At 39.2% G+C, this 22126-nt stretch overlaps 1 protein-coding gene across 2 annotated transcripts in view; it reads right to left on the bottom strand.

The window, feature by feature from the left end:
- The window catches only part of VPS41 (VPS41 subunit of HOPS complex), an 809562-nt gene that overhangs the window by 108268 nt on the left and 679168 nt on the right, over nucleotides 1-22126 (bottom strand). For both annotated transcript variants that reach the window (XM_053714423.1, XM_053714424.1), the window contains exons 19-22: nucleotides 21366-21510; nucleotides 4839-4880; nucleotides 2386-2436; nucleotides 213-350 (exon numbers count right to left, since the gene is read on the bottom strand). In XM_053714423.1, coding sequence (XP_053570398.1) covers nucleotides 213-350; nucleotides 2386-2436; nucleotides 4839-4880; nucleotides 21366-21510 — 376 coding nt within the window. The remainder of the gene's footprint in view (nucleotides 1-212; nucleotides 351-2385; nucleotides 2437-4838; nucleotides 4881-21365; nucleotides 21511-22126) is intronic.

Raw genomic sequence — 22126 nt, 5'->3', positions numbered from 1 at the left:
TATATATATATATATATATATATATATATATATATATATACACATATACACACACACACACACACACACATACATATTGTGCATTGCTCTATATTTTTTTCTTCAAATATGGCAAACTAAAAAAAAAAAAAAAAGGTTGTAGTTTGGATGCAGAATTCACACATTTAGGTGAGCATTTCCAATATGAACAGTTCAATAAGATATTTGCTTACGTTTTCTAGTGGGCAGTGAGTACTATCTCGGAGAAATGGCAAAAGATTTGGTCGATCATATTCTGCATACAAACTGATCTGTTTCTCATGGTACTTTTGTCCTTTGTGGTGGTCTCTTTTAAACAGTTTGTGCAAGTACTGAAAAAAGAATAGCGAATAAACAAATACATTAGCGATACTACTATCTGAAATAAATGTAATTAACATTTCTTATTTCAATTATGTTTAATGATCTGCCAAAATGTAGAATTCAGAGCGTGATACTTTAAAGGGACCTAAAACCCAAAATGTTTCTTTTATGATTCAACTACAACATACAATTTTAAACAACAATCTAATTTACTTCTGTTATCTAATTTTATTTGTTCTGTATGCCTCTTGTCATTGGCTCACCCAGCGTGTTCAGCTACCTCCCAGTAGTGCACTGCACAAAGGATCCCGGTAAAAATTACATTATGGGACATGGAGGTTACAAGGATCACTAAACACAGCAAAACAGCATAATCAATAAACGCATATTAAACAGACAATGTAAAAGCAATTAGTTTGAATTTCACATGAGTAGTAGATTTTCTTTGGACACATTTCAAACTTAGTTTTAGTTTCCTTCCCACTGCATCATGTGACAGCCATTAGCCAATAACACAATACACATACGTATATTCTGTAAATCTTGCACATGCTCAGTAGGAGCTGGGGCCTCAGAAAGTATCAATATATGATTGTGCATATTTAGATAATGGATTTAAATTGGAAAGTTGTTTAAAAATGTGCGCTCTTTCTGAATAATGAAAGATTATTTTTTTACTTTAGTGGTCCTTTAACCTCTTACTCTTTGTTAAAATGCAGCTCCTTTTTAATAATAGTTTACAGAGCTAGACTCAAGAGCAGTGGTTCCAAACTTTTTCAGGTCACAGACCACTTGGCTCTATAAACTCACCATCCGGCCCCCTAATGTAACCCATAAAAAACAATATTCAGACCAGCAGTGCACAACCCCTAATAAAGATAATAAGTAGGCATGAGCATTCAGACTATTCGGAAGCAAACCAATACTGAATATGAAGACTGACAGCGGCAATCAGCTATTTTCAGAGCAACACACTAAAATCTGTGCAAATCTAGATCTTAGTGTGTTGCACGTTCACAAGAAGATTTCCATCTCGGCATTCGTTTGCTTCCGAATAGTCTGAATGCATCTGCCTAATAATGACACAATGCTATCTAAAGGAGTAACAATTCAACATATTCAAATTTTGAAACAAATTTTTTAATAGTATTAAAACTGTATTATCTTTATCTGCTGATACCAGCTTTTTAAAGTTTATAGTCACTGTGCAAGAGTCTTATAAACCATATTTATTAATTACTTAAAGGTATAGTCTACTTGATTTTTTTTTATTTGTATAAAGATAGATAACCCCTTTACTTCCCATTCCCCAGTTTTTCACAACCAACATTGTTATATTAATATACTTTATAACCTCTAAGATTCACTGTTTCTAAGTTTCAGAAGGCCGTCCCTTATCTCATTTTCTCTGCTCTTTTTTATAGCATTTTACAATCTTGCCCTACAGCCAGACAGTGCTAGTTCATAAATTGTGCTCTCTCACGTGGAGAATGATAATGGGTTCCCAAGAACTCAAGAAAAGTGTTGGTTATGCAAAACTGGGGAATGAGTAATAAAGGGATTATCTGTCATTTTAAACAATAACAATTTTTAAACAGACTGTCCCTTTAACTGTTCAAAATCTGTTAATCCGATGGACAGGCTTGATGAATCTATACCAGTTTCCCAATTTCTGGTTTCATGTCTCTTAGCAGGGGTCTTAAACTGACTTAGGGCCAGATTACAAGTGGAGCAGTATTTAACACTCCCACTCAAGAACTCCACTAGAAGTAAGCTATTTGCGCACGTTGGGTAGTGCTCATATTACAAGTTAAAAATAAACAGTTTTCGCTCGCGCTGTAACCTGATGCTCGTAAAAAAGACGAATATTTTGCACGCTCTGTGTTACTGGCAACCAAGAAGTGTGAAATTGCAGCTCAGTTGTGAGGAATATATAAGGCTAGAGGGAAGCCTTGGGTGTACTTTAAGGGAGAAGATGTCAAATGTACTAATGGGTTTGAGATTAGATTAGATGAGATGTGAGTGTTATGATCAGTTACTTACCACATGCTGCAATTCTGGTCTTTCTGCCAGCTCTTCAACAACTTTATCAATCTACAAGATACAAAAATATAAGAATGAAAGCTGACAAACTTAAACATTTAGGAAGAAAACATATGATTAAACAAGAGGAACAAAGTCATATTAGCCACCTTTAAATTTCAACAAACGTTTTGTCATTAATGTCTGAGAGATTTTAAATAATCAACACATATCAAATAAGTGTTGCAAAATAGCCATTTTCTTTATCTATCTAGCTATTTATTTATTTATTTATTTATCTATCTATATACAGTATCTATCTATCTATCTATCTATCTATCTATCTATCTATCTATCTATCTATCTATCTATCTATCTATCTATCTATCTATCTATCTTTGTGTGTGTGTGTATATAGATCCACACTTCCAAGATTTCATTATCAGGGATAGTAAAAGGCTTTTCCTCATAATGAAGTATGAGCAGGTTAACTAATGTTTTTATTGCATTTAATTCTAGTTCTTTTACAAATGTAAAACATACTAAACTCTTGCTTAAAACTAAACTTTGTGTATCATCCCCCCAAGATGAAAGCATATCTGGGAAAAATGACTGCACTATGTTTCCCCAAAAATCATTCATTATTTCATAGAGATGTCTAAATATTTTTGACGGAAAACCCAGAGTTTAGATTTTTATTTTCTACTACAGAAGAACTTAAGGTTGGAAATGATTTATTTTGAGTCATTAAACTCTGGCATTAGCAAAAGCATAGGGCTAGATTACAAGTGTTGCACTATTTAGTGCTCCTGCATGCGCGTTAATTTTGCTAGAAGTATACTTTTTGTGCGCGTAGGGTAGTGCATGTATTACAAGTTGAAAGTAAAAAGTTTTATCACGAGTGCTAACCCGATGGACACAAAAAGCTGAACTTTGAATATAGCGACCGCATTAATCTATTTCCCCCATAGATAGAGTGCAAAAAGTTGAAAAAGCAAACAACAAACACCCTTACGCACAAATTCAATTGCAATTAACCAAGTCCACTAACCCGACATAAAATATTAATATTTCACATTCCAATGTTCTTTACATAGAAGAATATGTTCTATTTATTCATAAATACATATTTATATATGTATATATATATTATATTTTTATTGTAAATACATATCTGTATATATATATATATATATATATATGTATATTATACCTGTATATGTGCGTGTGTGTGTGTATATATATATATATATATATATATATATGATTATATATATATACAGATATATATAGGAATATCTATTAAGAAATACTTAGAACATATTTCTCTATGTGAAGAACATTAGAATGTAAAATATTTACAGTAAATACACAGTATAGCACTTTATTACATATGAAAATTGCATAAATATGATTTTTCATGTTGTCATCTACTTGACCGTAAAAGGCTCCAATGCACTTATATATATGTGTATATATGGGTACATATGTATTAATGTGTTTATATTTGTACATATGTCTGTAAATACATATATACACATAGAAATACATATGTAGATACATACACACAAACATATAAATATATATATACATACACACACAGACATACATATAAATTTTTAGACATGTATATGTTTGTATCTCTATGTTAAAGTCATTTGCCTTCTTTTTCCCTAACACCCGAGACCTCATATCTTTGAGCCCTTATAACTTTTATATGCAATATTTTTTTTAAATTATTTTTATTAGTTTTATAATGAGTGTAACTGTACTTTTAAATGCATTTTTTATGTTTTTTGTGCAAACTTATTGTCAAGCGTAACCGTTAACCAGAGCTTTGAAGTTTCACTATCCCTACTTGCGTTAAATTCAACTGTGCTCAAGCGAACGCATTTACTTTCAATTTGTTATACATGCGCTACCTCCAATGCACGCAAAGAGCTGCGATATTGCTTGTGTGCAACAATTAGTGTGCCACTCATAATCTAGCACTTAATGAGTTAGTCATTTAAAGAAAGAACCTTCTTTATACAATGCATGGGCACAAATAACTAAGCTATGCGGGCTATCAAAGTCTTTGTACGGTTAAGGCATCTCTGTATGTGCTCTGATATTTGATAACACTAAAAGAAAAGAATTGACTTATGTGGAATTTGATCCAATGAAACACTGTGCGTAGATTTATGCCCTAAACTACCTAAACATATAAAGCCATCTGGCAGTTTTCCTTTTCATAATGACATCACATATAAAAATAGACATTTGATTCTTCCTAGATGCAGGTGTAATATTTTCTTTTATTTCCATCTATCTATCTTTTGAATTAATTGGATTCAGATAATAAAAACTGCTCTAATCAATGTAAAATTTGTTGCAGCCATTTGAGCAATGCCATTTAACATATGCTTGTTTAACTAAACAATGGATGTACTACTGTGAAGCCTTAATATTTATTTATTATAGGAAATACTTACAGAAATTTTGTCTTCATTGTCCAAAAGCATGTTTACAGCTTTCTGAAAAAAAAAAATATATATATAAAAAACATAGACAATGGGTTTGCTTCAATACATGTAACTATTATTAAATACAATTTAAATAGACATACGAATGTTAAACCAATGAACTAATGATTACAAAAATCACAAGACCAAAGTAATATAAATAAAATTGTAAATAAAGTCATATCTTTTAATACACTTAGGCAGCAAATTAAACACAAGCTCAAACCACTGGTATGGCTATGTGAGCTATGTATTTAATAAGCCTTTGCAAAGACATTGCTAAATATTTTTTATCTTAATTGGACATTTAGTAATAGATTCTTGAAAACTGCTCTCTGCATTCACCATTAATATTCTAGATTCTGGCCTTTAAAGTCAGCAAAAATGCACAGTAACATAAGCTACACATATACACGTACACACACTCAAATACACAGAAACACACACTACATAGCATACACTTATACCTGCAGATACACACACACACACTACATAGCATACACTTATACCTGCAGATACACACACACACACTACATAGCATACACTTATACAGGCAGATAAACACACACACTACATAGCATACACTTATACATGCAGATACACACACACTACATAGCATACATTTATACATGCAGATACACACACACACTACATAGCATACACTTATACATGCAGCATACACACACTACATAGCATACACTTATACATGCCGATACACACACACACACTACATAGCATACACTTATACATGCAGATACACACACTACATAGCATACACTTATACATGCAGATACACACACTACATAGCATACACTTATACAGGCAGATACACACACACACACTACATAGCATACCCTTATACATGCAGATACACACACACACTACATAGCATACACTTATACATGCAGATACACACACACACTACATAGCATACACTTATACATGCAGATACACACACAAACTACATAGCATACACTTATACATGCAGATACACACACTACATAGCATACACTTATACATGCAGATATACACACACACTACATAGCATACACTTATACATGCAGATACACACACACACTACATAGTATACACTTATACATGCAGATACACACACAAACTTATACATGCAGATACACACACACTACACAGCATACACTTATACATGCAGATACCCACATACTACACAGCATACACTTATACATGCAGATGCACACATGCACACACACTATATAACTTACACTTATACATGCAGATACACACACTACACAGCATACACTTATACATGCAGATACACACACAATACACAGCAAACACTTATACATGCAGATACACGCACACACTACATAGTGTACACTTTTACATGCAGATACACACACACTACACAGCATAAACTTATACATGCAGATACCCACATACTACACAGCATACACTTATACATACAGATACACACACACTACATAGCTTTCACTTATACATGCAGATACACACACACTACATAGATTACACTTATACATGCAGATACACACACAATACAGAGCAAATACTTATACATGCAGATACACACACACACTACATAGTGTACACTTTTACATGCAGATACACACACACTACACAGCATAAACTTATACATGCAGATACCCACATACTACACAGCATACACTTAAACATGCAGATACACACACACTACACAGCATACACTTATACATGCAGATACCCACATACTACACAGCATACACTTATACATGCAGATACACACACACTACACAGCATAAACTTATACATGCAGATACCCACATACTACACAGCATACACTTATACATGCAAATACACACACACACTTATAAATACAGATACATACAGATACACACACACGCTATTTGTGGGCGTGTGATAATTTAGTGCTCCACTTGTAATCTAGCCCATAATGTTTGTACTGCTGTATAAATAAAATAAGTTAAAAGTATATTAATATAACCATGTTGGCAGTGCAAAACTGGGGAATGGATAAAAAAGGGAATTATCTATTTTTTAAACAATACACATTTTGGAGTTGACTGTCCCTTTAAATATAGAAAAAAATATAAAAATCAGACATTTTAGATTTGCATGGTTGTTTTATTTGGGCTATTCTGGTGTTTCTTGATCAACAGCCATTATTGGTCATTTAGGATGCTGTTGTGGGGAAATGGAATGAATCTTGCAGCAGTTAAGATCATGATTGCTTTGTTTAAAAAAAACAAAAACATCAAAATAAAAAACTAAACAAAAAAAAATGCTGAGCTTGTTTTTCCAATAACCCTCCCAGAAATTTTGTAATCAGCCACACAGTTAAAGTCAGACATACAATGATAGTACAATGGATACTACTGAAGAACTCATTGATCTTAAAGGTGGCACTGTCATAAGATGCCGCCTTTCTGTAATCAGGGTGCAAAAATTGCCATTCAGAGCCTCACACTCAGTTCTGAAAAGATGATAGCAGCACACTTGTAATTCCAACATGATTAAGGGCTGAGGCCCAAAACGTTGTTAATGTTTTGTCTATTGGAGATGTATTGTATAAATCTGAAGATTATTGGAATTCCAGGTGTGCTGCCATCATCTGTTCAGAACAATAAGATGCCACCTTTGCCACAAGTCAGTCAGTTACTTTTCTGACCTTTTATATCTGCACTGGTCAACTGTCATGTTTTATGTTGAAAAAGAAGCATCTAGGAGCAACAACTTCCCAGTCACCAAGTGGTAGACTACGCAAACTCACAGAGCAGGGCCACCAAGTGCTGAAGCTATAGTCACATAAAAATTGCCTATCGTCTGTTGCATCACTCATTACAGAGTTCTGTGCTGACTCAGCAACATTACTTTAGGAATTAGGTTTCCATGGCCAAGCAGCTGTGCACATGCTCACATCAACATGCACAATGCCAAGCGTAAGCTGGAGTGATATAAAGCACTTCACCAACAGACTATGGAGCAGTAGAAACACGTTATCTAAAGTGATGAATAACCCTTCACTTTCTGGCAAATTGAAGAATCTGGATGTGGAAGATGCCGGGAGAACATTGCCTACCAGAAGGCATAGTGCCTACTGTAATGCTTAGTGAAGGAGGGATAAGGGCCTGGGGTTGTTATTTAGGGTTTGGGTTAGTCCTCTTAGTTCCAGTAAATGGTTATCTAAATTTTACAGTATACAAAGACATGTAAGACAACTGGGTGCTTCCAACTTTGTGGCAAAAAACTGGGAATGGTCCTTTCCTGTTCCAGCAGGACTGTGCCTCTGTGTACCATGCTGAATCCATGAAGACATGGTTTAACGAGTTTGGTGTGGAGAAAGTGGCTTGCACAGAGCCCTCAAGCCCACTAAACAACTTTAGGATGAATTAGAGCACCAGTTGTGATCCAGACCTTGTCCTCCAACATCAGTGCCTGACCTCACAAATCTGCTGAATAGGTACAAATTCCCACAGACACACTCCAACATATTGTGGAAACCCTCTTAGAAGAGCTGCAGCTGTTATAGCAACATGGGGGGGGGGGGGGGCAACTCCATATTAATGCCCATGGTTTTGGAATGGGCTGTCCAACAAGGTCATATAGGTGTGAGTGGTAATTTTCCTACCATGTTTATAAAACAGCAGTAGATCCTGAGGCATGTAAATGTTTACTTTTTTTAATGAAAAAGATTTAGAAAAAGCTGTTTAAATTTGATGTGAAATTAACAGGAAGTATATGACTGTGCCCTGGGACCCAACTCAGACAGAAAGTTAAAGGGACACTGAACCCACATTTTTTCTTTTGTGATTCAGATAGAGCATGACATTTTAAGCAGCTTTCTAATTTACTCCTATTATCAAATTTTCTTTATTCTCTTTGTATCTTTATTTGAAAAGCAAGAATGTAAGTTTAGATCCCGGCCCATTTTTGGTGAACCACCTGGGTTGTTCTTGCCGCTTGGTGGATTAATTTAACCGACCAATAAAAAAGTGCTGTCCAGAGTCCTAAACTAAAAATAGCTTAGAAGCCTTCTTTTTCAAATAAAGATAGAAAGGGAACAAAGAAAAATTGATAATAGGAGTAAATTAGAGAGTTGCATAAAATTGCATGCTCTATCTGAATCACAAAAGAAAACACAATTTATGCTTACCTGATAAATTTATTTCTCTTGTGGTGTATCCAGCCCACGGATCATCCATTACTTGTGGGATATTCTCATTCCCAACAGGAAGTTGCAAGAGGACACCCACAGCAGAGCTGCTATATAGCTCATCCCCTAACTGCCATATCCAGTCATTCGACCGAAGACAAGCAGAGAAAGGAGAAACTATAGGGTGCAGTGGTGACTGTAGTTTAAAAATAAAAAACATCTGCCTTAAAATGACAGAGCGGGCCGTGGACTGGATACACCACAAGAGAAATAAATTTATCAGGTAAGCATAAATTGTGTTTTCTCTTGTAAGGTGTATCCAGTCCACGGATCATCCATTACTTGTGGGATACCAATACCAAAGCTAAAGTACACAGATGAAGGGAGGGACAAGGCAGGTACTTAAACGGAAGGTACCACTGCCTGTAAAACCTTTCTCCCAAAAATAGCCTCCGAAGAAGCAAAAGTATCAAATTTGTAGAATTTGGAAAAAGTATGAAGCGAAGACCAAGTCGCCGCCTTGCAAATCTGTTCAACAGAAGCCTCATTTTTAAATGCCCAAGTGGAAGCCAGAGCTCTAGTAGAATGAGCTGTAATTCTTTCAGGAGGCTGCTGTCCAGCAGTCTCGTAGGCTAAGCGGATTATGCTTCTTAGCCAAAAAGAAAGAGAGGTTGCCGAAGCCTTTTGACCTCTCCTCTGTCCAGAGTAGACAACAAACAAAGCACATGTTTGACGAAAATCCTTAGTAGCTTGTAAGTAAAACTTTAAAGCACGAACCACGTCCAGATTGTGTAATAGACATTCCTTCTTTGAAGAAAGATTAGGACACAAGGATGGAACAACAATCTCTTGATTGATATTCTTGTTAGATACCACCTTAGGTAAAAACCCAGGTTTGGTATGCAGAACTACCTTATCCGTATGGAAGATCAGATAAGGAGAATCACATTGTAAAGCAGATAACTCGGAGACTCTACGAGCCGAGGAAAAAGCTACCAAAAAAAGAACTTTCCAAGATAAAAGTTTGATATCTATGGAATGAAGAGGTTCAAACGGAACTCCTTGAAGAACCTTAAGAACCAAATTTAATCTCCATGGGGGAGCAACAGGTTTAAACACAGGCTTGATTCTAACCATAGCCTGACAAAATGCCTGAACGTCTGGAACATCTGCCAGACGTTTGTGCAAAAGAATAGACAGAGCAGAAATCTGTCCTTTTAAGGAACTAGCTGACAATCCTTTTTCCAAACCATCTTGAAGAAAGGATAATATTCTGGGAATCCTGACCTTACTCCATGAGTAACCTTTGGATTCACACCAATAAAGATATTTACGCCATATCTTATGGTAAATTTTCCTGGTAACAGGCTTTCGTGCCTGTATTAAGGTATCAATGACTGACTCGGAGAAGCCACGCTTTGATAAAATCAAGCGTTCAATCTCCAGGCAGTCAGTCTGAGAGAAATTAGATTTGGATGGTTGAAAGGACCCTGACGTAGAAGGTCCTGTCTCAGAGGCAGAGTCCATGGTGGAAAGGATGACATGTCCACCAGATCTGCATACCAGGTCCTGCGTGGCCACGCAGGCGCTATCAAAATCACTGATGCTCTCTCCTGCTTGACCTTGGCAATCAGTCGAGGGAGCAGAGGAAACGGTGGAAACACATAAGCCAGGTTGAAAGACCAGGGCGCTGCTAGAGCACCTATCAGCATCGCTTTGGGATCCCTGGACCTGGATCCGTAACAAGGAAGCTTGGCGTTCTGGCGAGACGCCATGAGATCCAGTTCTGGTTTGCCCCAACGATGAATCAATGGGGCAAACACCTCCGGATGGAGTTCCCACTCTCCCGGATGAAAAGTCTGACGACTTAGAAAATCCGCCTCCCAGTTCTCTACACCTGGGATATGGATAGCTGATAGGTGGCAAGAGTGAATCTCTGCCCAGCGAATTATCTTTGAGACTTCTAACATCGCTAGGGAACTTCTTGTTCCCCCTTGATGGCTGATGTAAGCCACAGTCGTGATGTTGTCCGACTGAAATCTGATGTACCTCAGAGTTGCTAACTGAGGCCAAGCCTGAAGAGCATTGAATATCGCTCTCAGTTCCAGAATATTTATTGGAAGGAGTGTCTCCTCCTGAGTCCACAATCCCTGAGCCTTCATGGAGTTCCAGACTGCACCCCAACCTAGAAGGCTGGCATCTGTTGTTACAATTGTCCAATCTGGCCTGCGAAAGGTCATACCTTTGGACAGATGGACCCGAGATAGCCAACAGAGAAGAGAATCCCTGGTCTCTTGATCCAGATTTAGTAGAGGGGACAAATCTGTGTAATCCCTGTTCCACTGACTGAGCATGCATAGTTGCAGCGGTCTGAGATGTAGTCGTGCAAACGGCACTATGTCCATTGCCGCTACCATTAAGCCGATTACTTCCATGCACTGAGTCACCGAAGGGCGCAGAATGGAATGAAGAACACGGCAGGAATTTAGAAGCTTTGATAACCTGGACTCCGTCAGGTAAATTTTCATTTCTACAGAATCTATCAGAGTCCCTAGGAAGGAAACTCTTGTGAGTGGGGATAGAGAACTCTTTTCCTCGTTCACTTTCCACCCATGCGATCTCAGAAATGCCAGTACTACGTCCGTATGAGACTTGGCAATTTGTAAGTTTGACGCCTGTATCAGGATGTCGTCTAAATAAGGGGCCACTGATATGTCCCGCGGTCTTAAGACTTAAGATTCTTGGGGCTGTAGCTAATCCAAAGGGAAGGGCTACAAACTGGTAATGCCTGTCTAGAAAGGCAAACCTGAGAAACCGATGATGATCTTTATGTATCGGAATGTGAAGATAAGCATCCTTTAAATCCACTGTAGTATATATATATTGACACTCCTGGATCATAGGTAGGATGGTACGAATAGTTTCCATCTTGAATGATGGAACTCTGAGGAATTTGTTTAAGATCTTTAGATCCAAAATTGGTCTGAAGGTTCCCTCTTTTTTGGGAACCACAAACAGATTTGAGTAAAAACCCTGTCCCTGTTCCTCCTTTGGAACTGGATGGATCACTCCCATAACTAGGAGGTCTTGTACACAGTGTAAGAATGCCTCTCTCTTTATCTGGTTTGCAGATAATTGTGAAAGGTGAAATCTCCCTTTTGGGGGGGAAGCTTTGAAATCCAGAAGATATCCCTGGGATATAATTTCCAGGGCCCAGGGATCCTGGACATCTCTTGCCCACGCCTGGGCAAAGAGTGAAAGTCTGCCCCCTACTAGATCCATTACCAGATAGGGGGCCGTTCCTTCATGCTGTCTTAGAGGCAGCAGCAGGCTTTTTGGTCTGTTTACCTTTGTTCCAGGTCTGGTTTGGTCTCCAGACCGTCTTGGACTGAGCAAAAGTTCCCTCTTGTTTTGCATTAGAGGAAGTTGATGCCGCACCTGCCTTGAAGTTTCGAAAAGGCACGGAAATTAGACTATTTGGCCCTTGATTTGGACCTGTCCTGAGGAAGGGCATGACCTTTTCCTCCAGTGATATCAGCAATAATCTCGTTCAAACCAGGCCCGAATAGGGTCTGCCCCTTGAAAGGAATGTTAAGTAGCTTAGATTTTGAAGTCACGTCAGCTGAACATGATTTAAGCCATAGCGCCCTGCGCGCCTGTATAGCGAAACCAGAATTCTTAGCCGTTAGTTTAGTCAAATGAACAATGGCATCAGAAACAAAAGAATTGGCTAGCTTAAGTGCCCTAAGCTTGCCAAGTATGTCATCCAATGGAGTCGCTACCTGTAAAGCCTCTTCCAGAGACTCAAACCAGAACGCCGCAGCAGCAGTGACAGGAGCAATGCATGCAAGGGGCTGTAGGATAAAACCTTGTTGAATAAACATTTTCTTAAGGTAATCTTCTAATTTCTTATCCATTGGATCTAAAAAAGCACAACTGTCCTCGACAGGGATAGTAGTACGCTTTGCTAGAGTAGAAACTGCTCCCTCCACCTTAGGGACTGTCTGCCATAAGTCCCGTGTAGTGGCGTCTATTGGAAACATTTTTCTAAAAATAGGAGGGGAAGAGAATGGCACACCTGGTCTATCCCATTCCTTAGTAATAATTTCTGTAAACCTTTTAGGTATTGGAAAAACATCAGTACACACCGGCACTGCATAGTATTTATCCAGTCTATACAATTTCTCTGGCACTGCAATTGTATCACAGTCATTCAGAGCAGCTAAAACCTCTTTGAGCAGCACGCGGAGGTGTTCAAGCTTAAATTTAAATGTAGAAATATCAGAATCAGGTATCCTACCTGAGTCAGAAACATCACCCACAGACTGAAGCTCTCCTTCCTCAGCTTCTGCATATTGTGAGGCAGTATCAGACATGGTTCTTAAAGCGTCAGTATGCTCTGCATTTCATCTAACCCCAGAGCTATCTCGCTTACCTCTAAATTCAGGTAGTCTGGCTAATACCGCTGACAGTGTATTATCCATGACTGCCGCCATGTCTTGTAAAGTAATCGCTATGGGCGCCCTAGATGTACTTGGCGCCATTTGAGCGTGAGTCCCTTGAGCGGGAGTCAAAGGATCTGACACGTGGGGAGAGTTAGTCGGCATAACTTCCCCCTCGTCAGATTCCTCTGGTGATAAATTTTTTAAAGACAGAATATGATCTTTATTGCTTAAAGTGAAATCAGTACATTTGGTACACATTCTAAGAGGGGGTTCCACCATGGCTTTTAAACATAATGAACAAGGAGTTTCCTCTATGTCAGACATGTTTACACAGACTAGCAATGAGACCAGCAAGCTTGGAAAACACTTTAAATCAAGTTAACAAGGAAATATAAAAAACGGTACTGTGCCTTTAAGAGAAACAAATTCAGAAACTGAAAAACAGTGAAAAAAGGCAGTTACACAAACAAAATTTTTACAGTGTGTATAATAAGCTAACAGAGCATTGCACCCACTTGCAAATGGATGATTAACCCCTTAGTTCAAAAAACTGATCAAAAAACGTTTTTTAACAGTCACAACAAACTGCCACAGCTCTGCTGTGGCCCTACCTTCCCCAATAAACGACTTTGGAAAGCCTTTAAGCCCTTTAGAGATGTCCTATAGCATTCAGGGGACTTCTGAGGAAAGCTGGATGTCTCAGTCTGTAATTTTAACTGTGCAAAAAAGCGCTAAAATAGGCCCCTCCCACTCATATTACAACAGTGGAAAGCCTCAGGAAACTGTTTCTAGGCAAAATTTAAGCCAACCATGTGGAAAAAACTAGGCCCCAATAAAGTTTTATCACCAAAGCATATATAAAAACGATTAAACATGCCAGCAAACGTTTTATATTGCAATTTTATAAGGGTATTACCCCTGAGAGTAAGCATGATACCAGTCGCTATTAAATCACTGTATTCAGGCTTAATTTACATTAATCCGGTATCAGCAGCATTTTCTAGCATTTCCAATTCTAGAAAAAATTGTAACTGCACATACCTCATAGCAGAGTAAACTGCACGCCATTCTCCCGCTGAAGTTACCTCTCTCCTCAGACATATGTGAGAACAGCAATGGATCTTAGTTACAACCTGCTAAGATCATAGAAAACTCAGGCAGATTCTTCTTCTATTTACTGCCTGAGATAAAATAGTACAACTCCGGTACCATTTAAAAATAACAAACTTTTGATTCAAGAAAGAAAAACAGAATTTATGCTTACCTGATAAATTACTTTCTCCAACGGTGTGTCCAGTCCACGGCGTCATCCTTACTTGTGGGATATTCTCTTCCCCAACAGGAAATGGCAAAGAGCCCAGCAAAGCTGGTCACATGATCCCTCCTAGGCTCCGCCTACCCCAGTCATTCGACCGACGTACAGGAGGAAATATGCATAGGAGAAACCATATGATACCGTGGTGACTGTAGTTAGAGAAAATAATACATCAGACCTGATTAAAAAACCAGGGCGGGCCGTGGACCGGACACACCGTTGGAGAAAGTAATTTATCAGGTAAGCATAAATTCTGTTTTCTCCAACATAGGTGTGTCCGGTCCACGGCGTCATCCTTATTTGTGGGAACCAATACCAAAGCTTTAGGACACGGATGAAGGGAGGGAGCAAATCAGGTCACCTAAATGGAAGGCACCACGGCTTGCAAAACCTTTCTCCCAAAAATAGCCTCCGAAGAAGCAAAAGTATCAAATTTGTAAAATTTGGCAAAAGTGTGCAGTGAAGACCAAGTCGCTGCCTTACATATCTGGTCAACAGAAGCCTCGTTCTTGAAGGCCCATGTGGAAGCCACAGCCCTAGTGGAGTGAGCTGTGATTCTTTCAGGAGGTTGCCGTCCGGCAGTCTCATAAGCCAATCGGATAATGCTCTTAAGCCAAAAAGAAAGAGAGGTAGAAGTTGCTTTTTGACCTCTCCTTTTACCAGAATAAACAACAAACAAAGAAGATGTTTGTCTGAAATCTTTAGTAGCCTCTAAATAGAATTTTAGAGCACGGACTACGTCCAAATTGTGTAACAAACGTTCCTTCTTTGAAGCTGGATTCGGACACAAAGAAGGTACAACTATCTCCTGGTTAATATTTTTGTTGGAAACAACTTTCGGAAGAAAACCAGGCTTAGTACGCAAAACCACCTTATCTGCATGGAACACCAGATAGGGCAGAGAACACTGCAGAGCAGATAACTCTGAAACTCTTCTAGCAGAAGAAATTGCAACCAAAAACAAAACCTTCCAAGATAATAACTTAATATCTACGGAATGTAAGGGTTCAAACGGAACCCCTTGAAGAACTGAAAGAACTAGATTTAGACTCCAGGGAGGAGTCAAAGGTCTGTAAACAGGCTTGATTCTAACCAGAGCCTGAACAAACGCTTGAACGTCTGGCACAGCTGCCAGCCTTTTGTGAAGTAAAACAGATAAAGCAGAGATCTGTCCCTTCAGAGAACTTGCAGATAATCCTTTCTCCAAACCTTCTTGTAGAAAGGATAGAATCTTAGGAATTTTTATCTTGTTCCATGGGAATCCTTTAGATTCACACCAACAGATATATTTTTTCCATATTTTATGGTAAATTTTTCTAGTCACAGGCTTTCTGGCCTGAATCAGAGTATCTATTACAGAATCTGAAAACCCACGCTTTGATAAAATCAAGCGTTCAATCTCCAAGCCGTCAGTTGGAGGGAAACCAGATTCGGATGTTCGAATGGACCTTGAACAAGAAGGTCCTGTCTCAAAGGTAGCTTCCATGGTGGAGCCGATGACATATTCACCAGGTCTGCATACCAAGTCCTGCGTGGCCACGCAGGAGCTATCAAGATCACCGAAGCCCTCTCCTGATTGATCCTGGCTACCAGCCTGGGAATGAGAGGAAACGGTGGGAATACATAAGCTAGGTTGAAGGTCCAAGGTGCTACTAGTGCATCTACTAGAGTCGCCTTGGGATCCCTGGATCTGGACCCGTAGCAAGGAACCTTGAAGTTCTGACGAGAGGCCATCAGATCCATGTCTGGAATGCCCCATAATTATTTGGGCAAAGATTTCCGGATGGAGTTCCCACTCCCCCGGATGGAATGTCTGATGACTCAGAAAATCCGCTTCCCAATTTTCCACTCCTGGGATGTGGATTGCAGACAAGTGGCAGGAGTGATCCTCCGCCCATTGAATTATCTTGGTCACTTCCTCCATCGCCAGGGAACTTCTTGTTCCCCCCTGATGGTTGATATATGCAACAGTCGTCATGTTGTCTGATTGAAACCTTATGAATTTGGCCCTTGCTAGTTGAGGCCAAGCCTTGAGAGCATTGAATATCGCTCTCAGTTCCAGAATGTTTATCGGGAGAAGAGATTCTTCCCGAGACCATAGACCCTGAGCTTTCAGGGGTTCCCAGACCGCGCCCCAGCCCACCAGACTGGCGTCGGTCGTGACAATGACCCACTCTGGTCTGCGGAAGCTCATTCCCTGTGACAGGTTGTCCAGGATCAGCCACCAACGGAGTGAATCTCTGGTCTTTTGATCTACTTGAATCGTCGGAGACAAGTCTGTATAATCCCCATTCCACTGTCTGAGCATGCACAGTTGTAATGGTCTTAGATGAATTTGTGCAAAAGGAACTATGTCCATTGCTGCAACCATCAATCCTATGACTTCCATGCACTGCGCTATGGAAGGACGAAGAACAGAATGAATTACTTGACAAGAGCTTAGAATTTTTGATTTTCTGACCTCTGTCAGAAAAATCCTCATTTCTAAGGAATCTATTATTGTTCCCAAGAAGGGAACTCTTGTTGACGGGGACAGAGAACTTTTTTCCTTGTTCACTTTCCATCCGTGAGATCTGAGAAAGGCTAGGACGATGTCCGTATGAGCCTTTGCTTTTGACAGAGACGACGCTTGAATCAGGATGTCGTCCAAGTAAGGTACTACTGCAATGCCCCTTGGCCTTAGAACCGCTAGAAGGGACCCTAGAAAATTCTCGGAGCAGTGGCTAATCCGAATGGAAGTGCCACAAACTGGTAATGCTTGTCCAGAAAAGCGAACCTTAGGAACTGATGATGTTCCTTGTGGATAGGAATATGTAGGTACGCATCCTTTAAATCCACCATGGTCATAAATTGACCTTCCTGGATGGTGGGAAGGATCGTTCGAATGGTTTCCATTTTGAACGATGGAACCCTGAGAAATTTGTTTAGGATCTTGAGATCTAAAATTGGTCTGAATGTTCCCTCTTTTTTGGGAACTATGAACAGGTTGGAGTAAAACCCCATCCCTTGTTCTCCTATTGGAACTGGATGAATTACTCCCATCTTTAACAGGTCTTCTACACAATGTAAGAATGCCTGTCTTTTTATTTGGTTTGAAGATAATTGAGACCTGTGGAACCTTCCCCTTGGGGGTAGTTCCTTGAATTCTAGGAGATAACCTTGAGAAACTATTTCTAGTGCCCAAGGATCCTGAACATCTCTTGCCCAAGCCTGAGCAAAGAGAGAAAGTCTGCCCCCACCAGATCCGGTCCCGGATCGGGGGCCATCCCTTCATGCTGTTTTGGTAGCAGTGGCAGGCTTCTTGGCCTGCTTACCCTTGTTCCAGCCTTGCATCGGTCTCCAGGCTGGTTTGGGTTGTGAAGTATTACCCTCTTGCTTAGAGGATGTAGAATTAGAGGCTGGTCCGTTTCTGCGAAAGGGACGAAAATTAGGCTTATTTTTAGCCTTAAAAGACCTATCCTGAGGGAGGGCGTGGCCCTTTCCCCCGGTGATGTCTGAAATAATCTCTTTCAAATCAGGACCAAACAGTGTTTTACCCTTGAAAGGGATGTTAAGCAATTTTGTCTTGGAAGACACATCCGCTGACCAAGACTTTAGCCAAAGCGCTCTGCGCGCCACGATAGCAAACCCTGAATTTTTCGCCGCTAATCTAGCTAATTGCAAAGCGGCATCTAAAATAAAAGAGTTAGCCAATTTAAGTGCTTGAACTCTGTCCATAACCTCCTCATACTAAGATTCTTTATTGAGCGACTTTTCTAGTTCTTCGAACCAGAAACACGCTGCCGTAGTGACAGGAACAATGCATGAAATTGGTTGTAGAAGGTAACCTTGCTGAACAAACATCTTTTTAAGCAAACCCTCTAATTTTTTATCCATAGGATCTTTGAAAGCACAACTATCTTCTATAGGGATAGTAGTGCGTTTGTTTAGAGTAGAAACCGCCCCCTCGACCTTGGGGACTGTCTGCCATAAGTCCTTTCTGGGGTCGACTATAGGAAATAATTTTTTAAATATAGGGGGAGGAACAAAAGGTATGCTGGGCCTTTCCCACTCCTTATTTACTATGTCCGCCACCCGCTTGGGTATAGGAAAAGCATCGGGGGGCACCGGAACCTCTAGGAACTTGTCCATCTTACATAATTTCTCTGGAATGACCAAATTGTCACAATCATCCAGAGTAGATAATACCTCCTTAAGCAGTGCGCGGAGATGTTCTAATTTAAATTTAAATGTTACAACATCAGGTTCAGCTTGTTGAGAAATTTTTCCTGAATCTGAAATTTCTCCCTCAGACAAAACCTCCCTCCTGGCCCCTTCAGATATGTGTGAGGGTATGTCAGAACAGTTATCATCAGCGTCCTCTTGCTCTTCAGTGTTTAAAACAGAGCAATCGCGCTTTCTCTGATAAGTAGGCATTTTGGATAAAATGTTTGCAATAGAATTATCCATTACAGCCGTTAATTGTTGCATGGTAATAAGTATTGGCGCACTAGATGTACTAGGGGCCTCTTGTGTGGGCAAAACTGGTGTAGACACAGAAGGGGATGATGCAGTATCATGCTTACTCCCCTCATTTGAGGAATCATCTTGGGCAATATCATTATCTGTGGTATCATTGTCCCTACTTTGTTTGGACACTATGGCACAATCATCACATAAATTTAAATGGGGAGAAACCTTGGTTTTCATACATATAGAACATCGCTTATCTGATGGTTCAGACATGTTAAACAGGCTTAAACTTGTCAACAAAGCACAAAAAACGTTTTAAAATAAAACCGTTACTGTCACTTTAAATTTTAAACTGAACACACTTTATTACTGAATATGTGAAAAAGTATGAAGGAATTGTTCAAAATTCACCAAAATTTCACCACAGTGTCTTAAAGTCTTAAAAGTTTAAAAGTATTGCACACCAAATTTGAAAGCTTTAACCCTTAAAATAACGGAACCGGAGCCGTTTTTACATTTAACCCCTATACAGTCCCAGGAATCTGCTTTGCTGAGACCCAACCAAGCCCAGAGGGGAATACGATACCAAATGACGCCTTCTATAAGCTTTTTCAGTGGTTCTTAGCTCCTCACACATGCATCTGCATGCCTTGCTCTCCAAAAACAACTGCGCATTAGTGGCGCGAAAATGAGGCTCTGCCTATGACTAGAAAAGGCCCCCATCTGAAAAAGGTGTCCAATACAGTGCCTGCCGTTTTTTTAAAACAATCTCCAAGATTATAATAACTATTTAGAGTTATAATCTGCAAAATATGCTTAGCAAAGTAATCGTTTTAGCCCAGAAAAATGTCTACCAGTTTTTTTAAGCCCTTATGAAGCCCTTTATTCTTTTACTTAATCTAAGAAAATGGCTTACCGGTCCCCATAGGGGAAATGACAGCCTTCCAGCATTACATAGTCTTGTTAGAAATGTGGCCAGTCATACCTCAAGCAGAAAAGTCTGCCAACTGTTTCCCCCAACTGAAGTTACTTCATCTCAACAGTCCTGTGTGGAAACAGCCATCGATTTTAGTAACTTCTGCTAAAATCATCTTCCTCTTACAAACAGAAATCTTCATCTCTTTTCTGTTTCAGAGTAAATAGTACATACCAGCACTATTTTAAAATAACAAACACTTGATTGAAGGATAAAAACTACATTTAAACACCAAAAAACTCTTAACCATCTCCGTGGAGATGTTGCCTGTGCAACGGCAAAGAGAATGACTGGGGTAGGCGGAGCCTAGGAGGGATCATGTGACCAGCTTTGCTGGGCTCTTTGCCATTTCCTGTTGGGGAAGAGAATATCCCACAAGTAAGGATGACGCCGTGGACCGGACACACCTATGTTGGAGAAACTAACTATTTTTCACCACTCTCTCTTACTACCTCCATGAGTGTTGAGAGTTGCAAGAGAATGACTGGATATGGCAGTTAGGGGAGGAGCTATATAACAGCTCTGCTGTGGGTGTCCTCTTGTAACTTCCTGTTGGGAATGAGAATATCCCACAAGTAATGGACTGGATACACCTTACAAGAGAAAACAATTTGGGTTCAGTGTCCCTTTAATTTTATACAGCAGAGAAACATCTAGTACCAAAAAACAAACAAACAAACATGAATAGAAATCTTGAAACACTTTATGGATCCTGAGGCATGGAAATAAGAAACACTGCTCTAGAAATCTATTATGGGTATCCAGAACCTGTTTACTTAACTGATTTATAGAATTTTTTAACAATTGTTCTCTTGGTATCCTTATTTTAAAAGCATACCTATCTAGGCTCATGAATAGCAATGTACTACTGAGAGCTAGCTGCTGATTCGTGGCTGCTCATATATGCCTCTTCTCATTGGTTCACCAGATGTGTTCAGCTAGCTCCCAGTAGTGCAGTGTTGCTCCTTCAACAAAGGATACCATGAGAATGAAGTAAATGTCATAATAGAAGCAAATTGGAAAGTTGTTTAAAATTGTATGCTCTATCTGAATCATCAAAATTGTGGATTTCATGCCCCTTTAATTTTTGTGTTTGCAAATTAGAACATAGCTTAGTATAATTTTGAAACCTATGAAGATAATGAGTAGACCATACAAATCATACCTCTGTATCAAAATCCATAAGCAGAACAATCTTGTCCTTGATAGACCGGAACAGGTTGTGCTTATGTATAAGATTGAAAACCTCCTTGTGTTGGAGTGTTAGATAAATTTTCAGAGCTTCATCATAGCGTTGATCATAAGTGTGTCTGGAAAAAAGAGACACAACTTAATACTACATGATTTTCTACATTTATGGCAACATATAAAAATGCTAAAATAACACAGAAGTCTAATGATTAAATAAGGTAAGAGACAATGATAAACAATTAGTTAAATACATTTTACTTTATATGTTATGATGGCTATTTATTAAATAATGTAAAATTAATTGTAAAGTCCTATGTATATTTTGATTCAACCAACACCTGAGAATATGATAAAAAAATGTATGCTTACCTGATAAATTAATTTCTTTCATGATGGTGAGAGTCCACGAGCCATCACATGTGGGATTAAAGTCCTACAGGAGGAGGCAAAAAAACTCACACAACAGAGATTTAATACCTCCCACTTTCCCATGATTCCTTAGTCATACATATGGCTAAGAGAAATAGAGAAATTAACGGCTAGATTTAGAGTTTTGTCGGTAACGACCCGAAAAACTAACGCCCGCGTTTTACTGGCCGCACCATAAAAATAACTCTGGTATTGAGAGTCCACATAAAGGCTGCGTTAGGCTCCAAAAAAGGAGCGTAGAGCATTTTTAACGCAGCTTCAACTCTCGATACCAGAGTTGCTTACGGACGCGGCCAGCCTCAAAAA

This window comes from Bombina bombina, chromosome 5 (assembly GCF_027579735.1).
Source record: "Bombina bombina isolate aBomBom1 chromosome 5, aBomBom1.pri, whole genome shotgun sequence".
In the NCBI taxonomy this organism is placed as follows: domain Eukaryota; kingdom Metazoa; phylum Chordata; class Amphibia; order Anura; family Bombinatoridae; genus Bombina; species Bombina bombina.
This window is presented reverse-complemented; position numbering and strand designations above follow the sequence as displayed.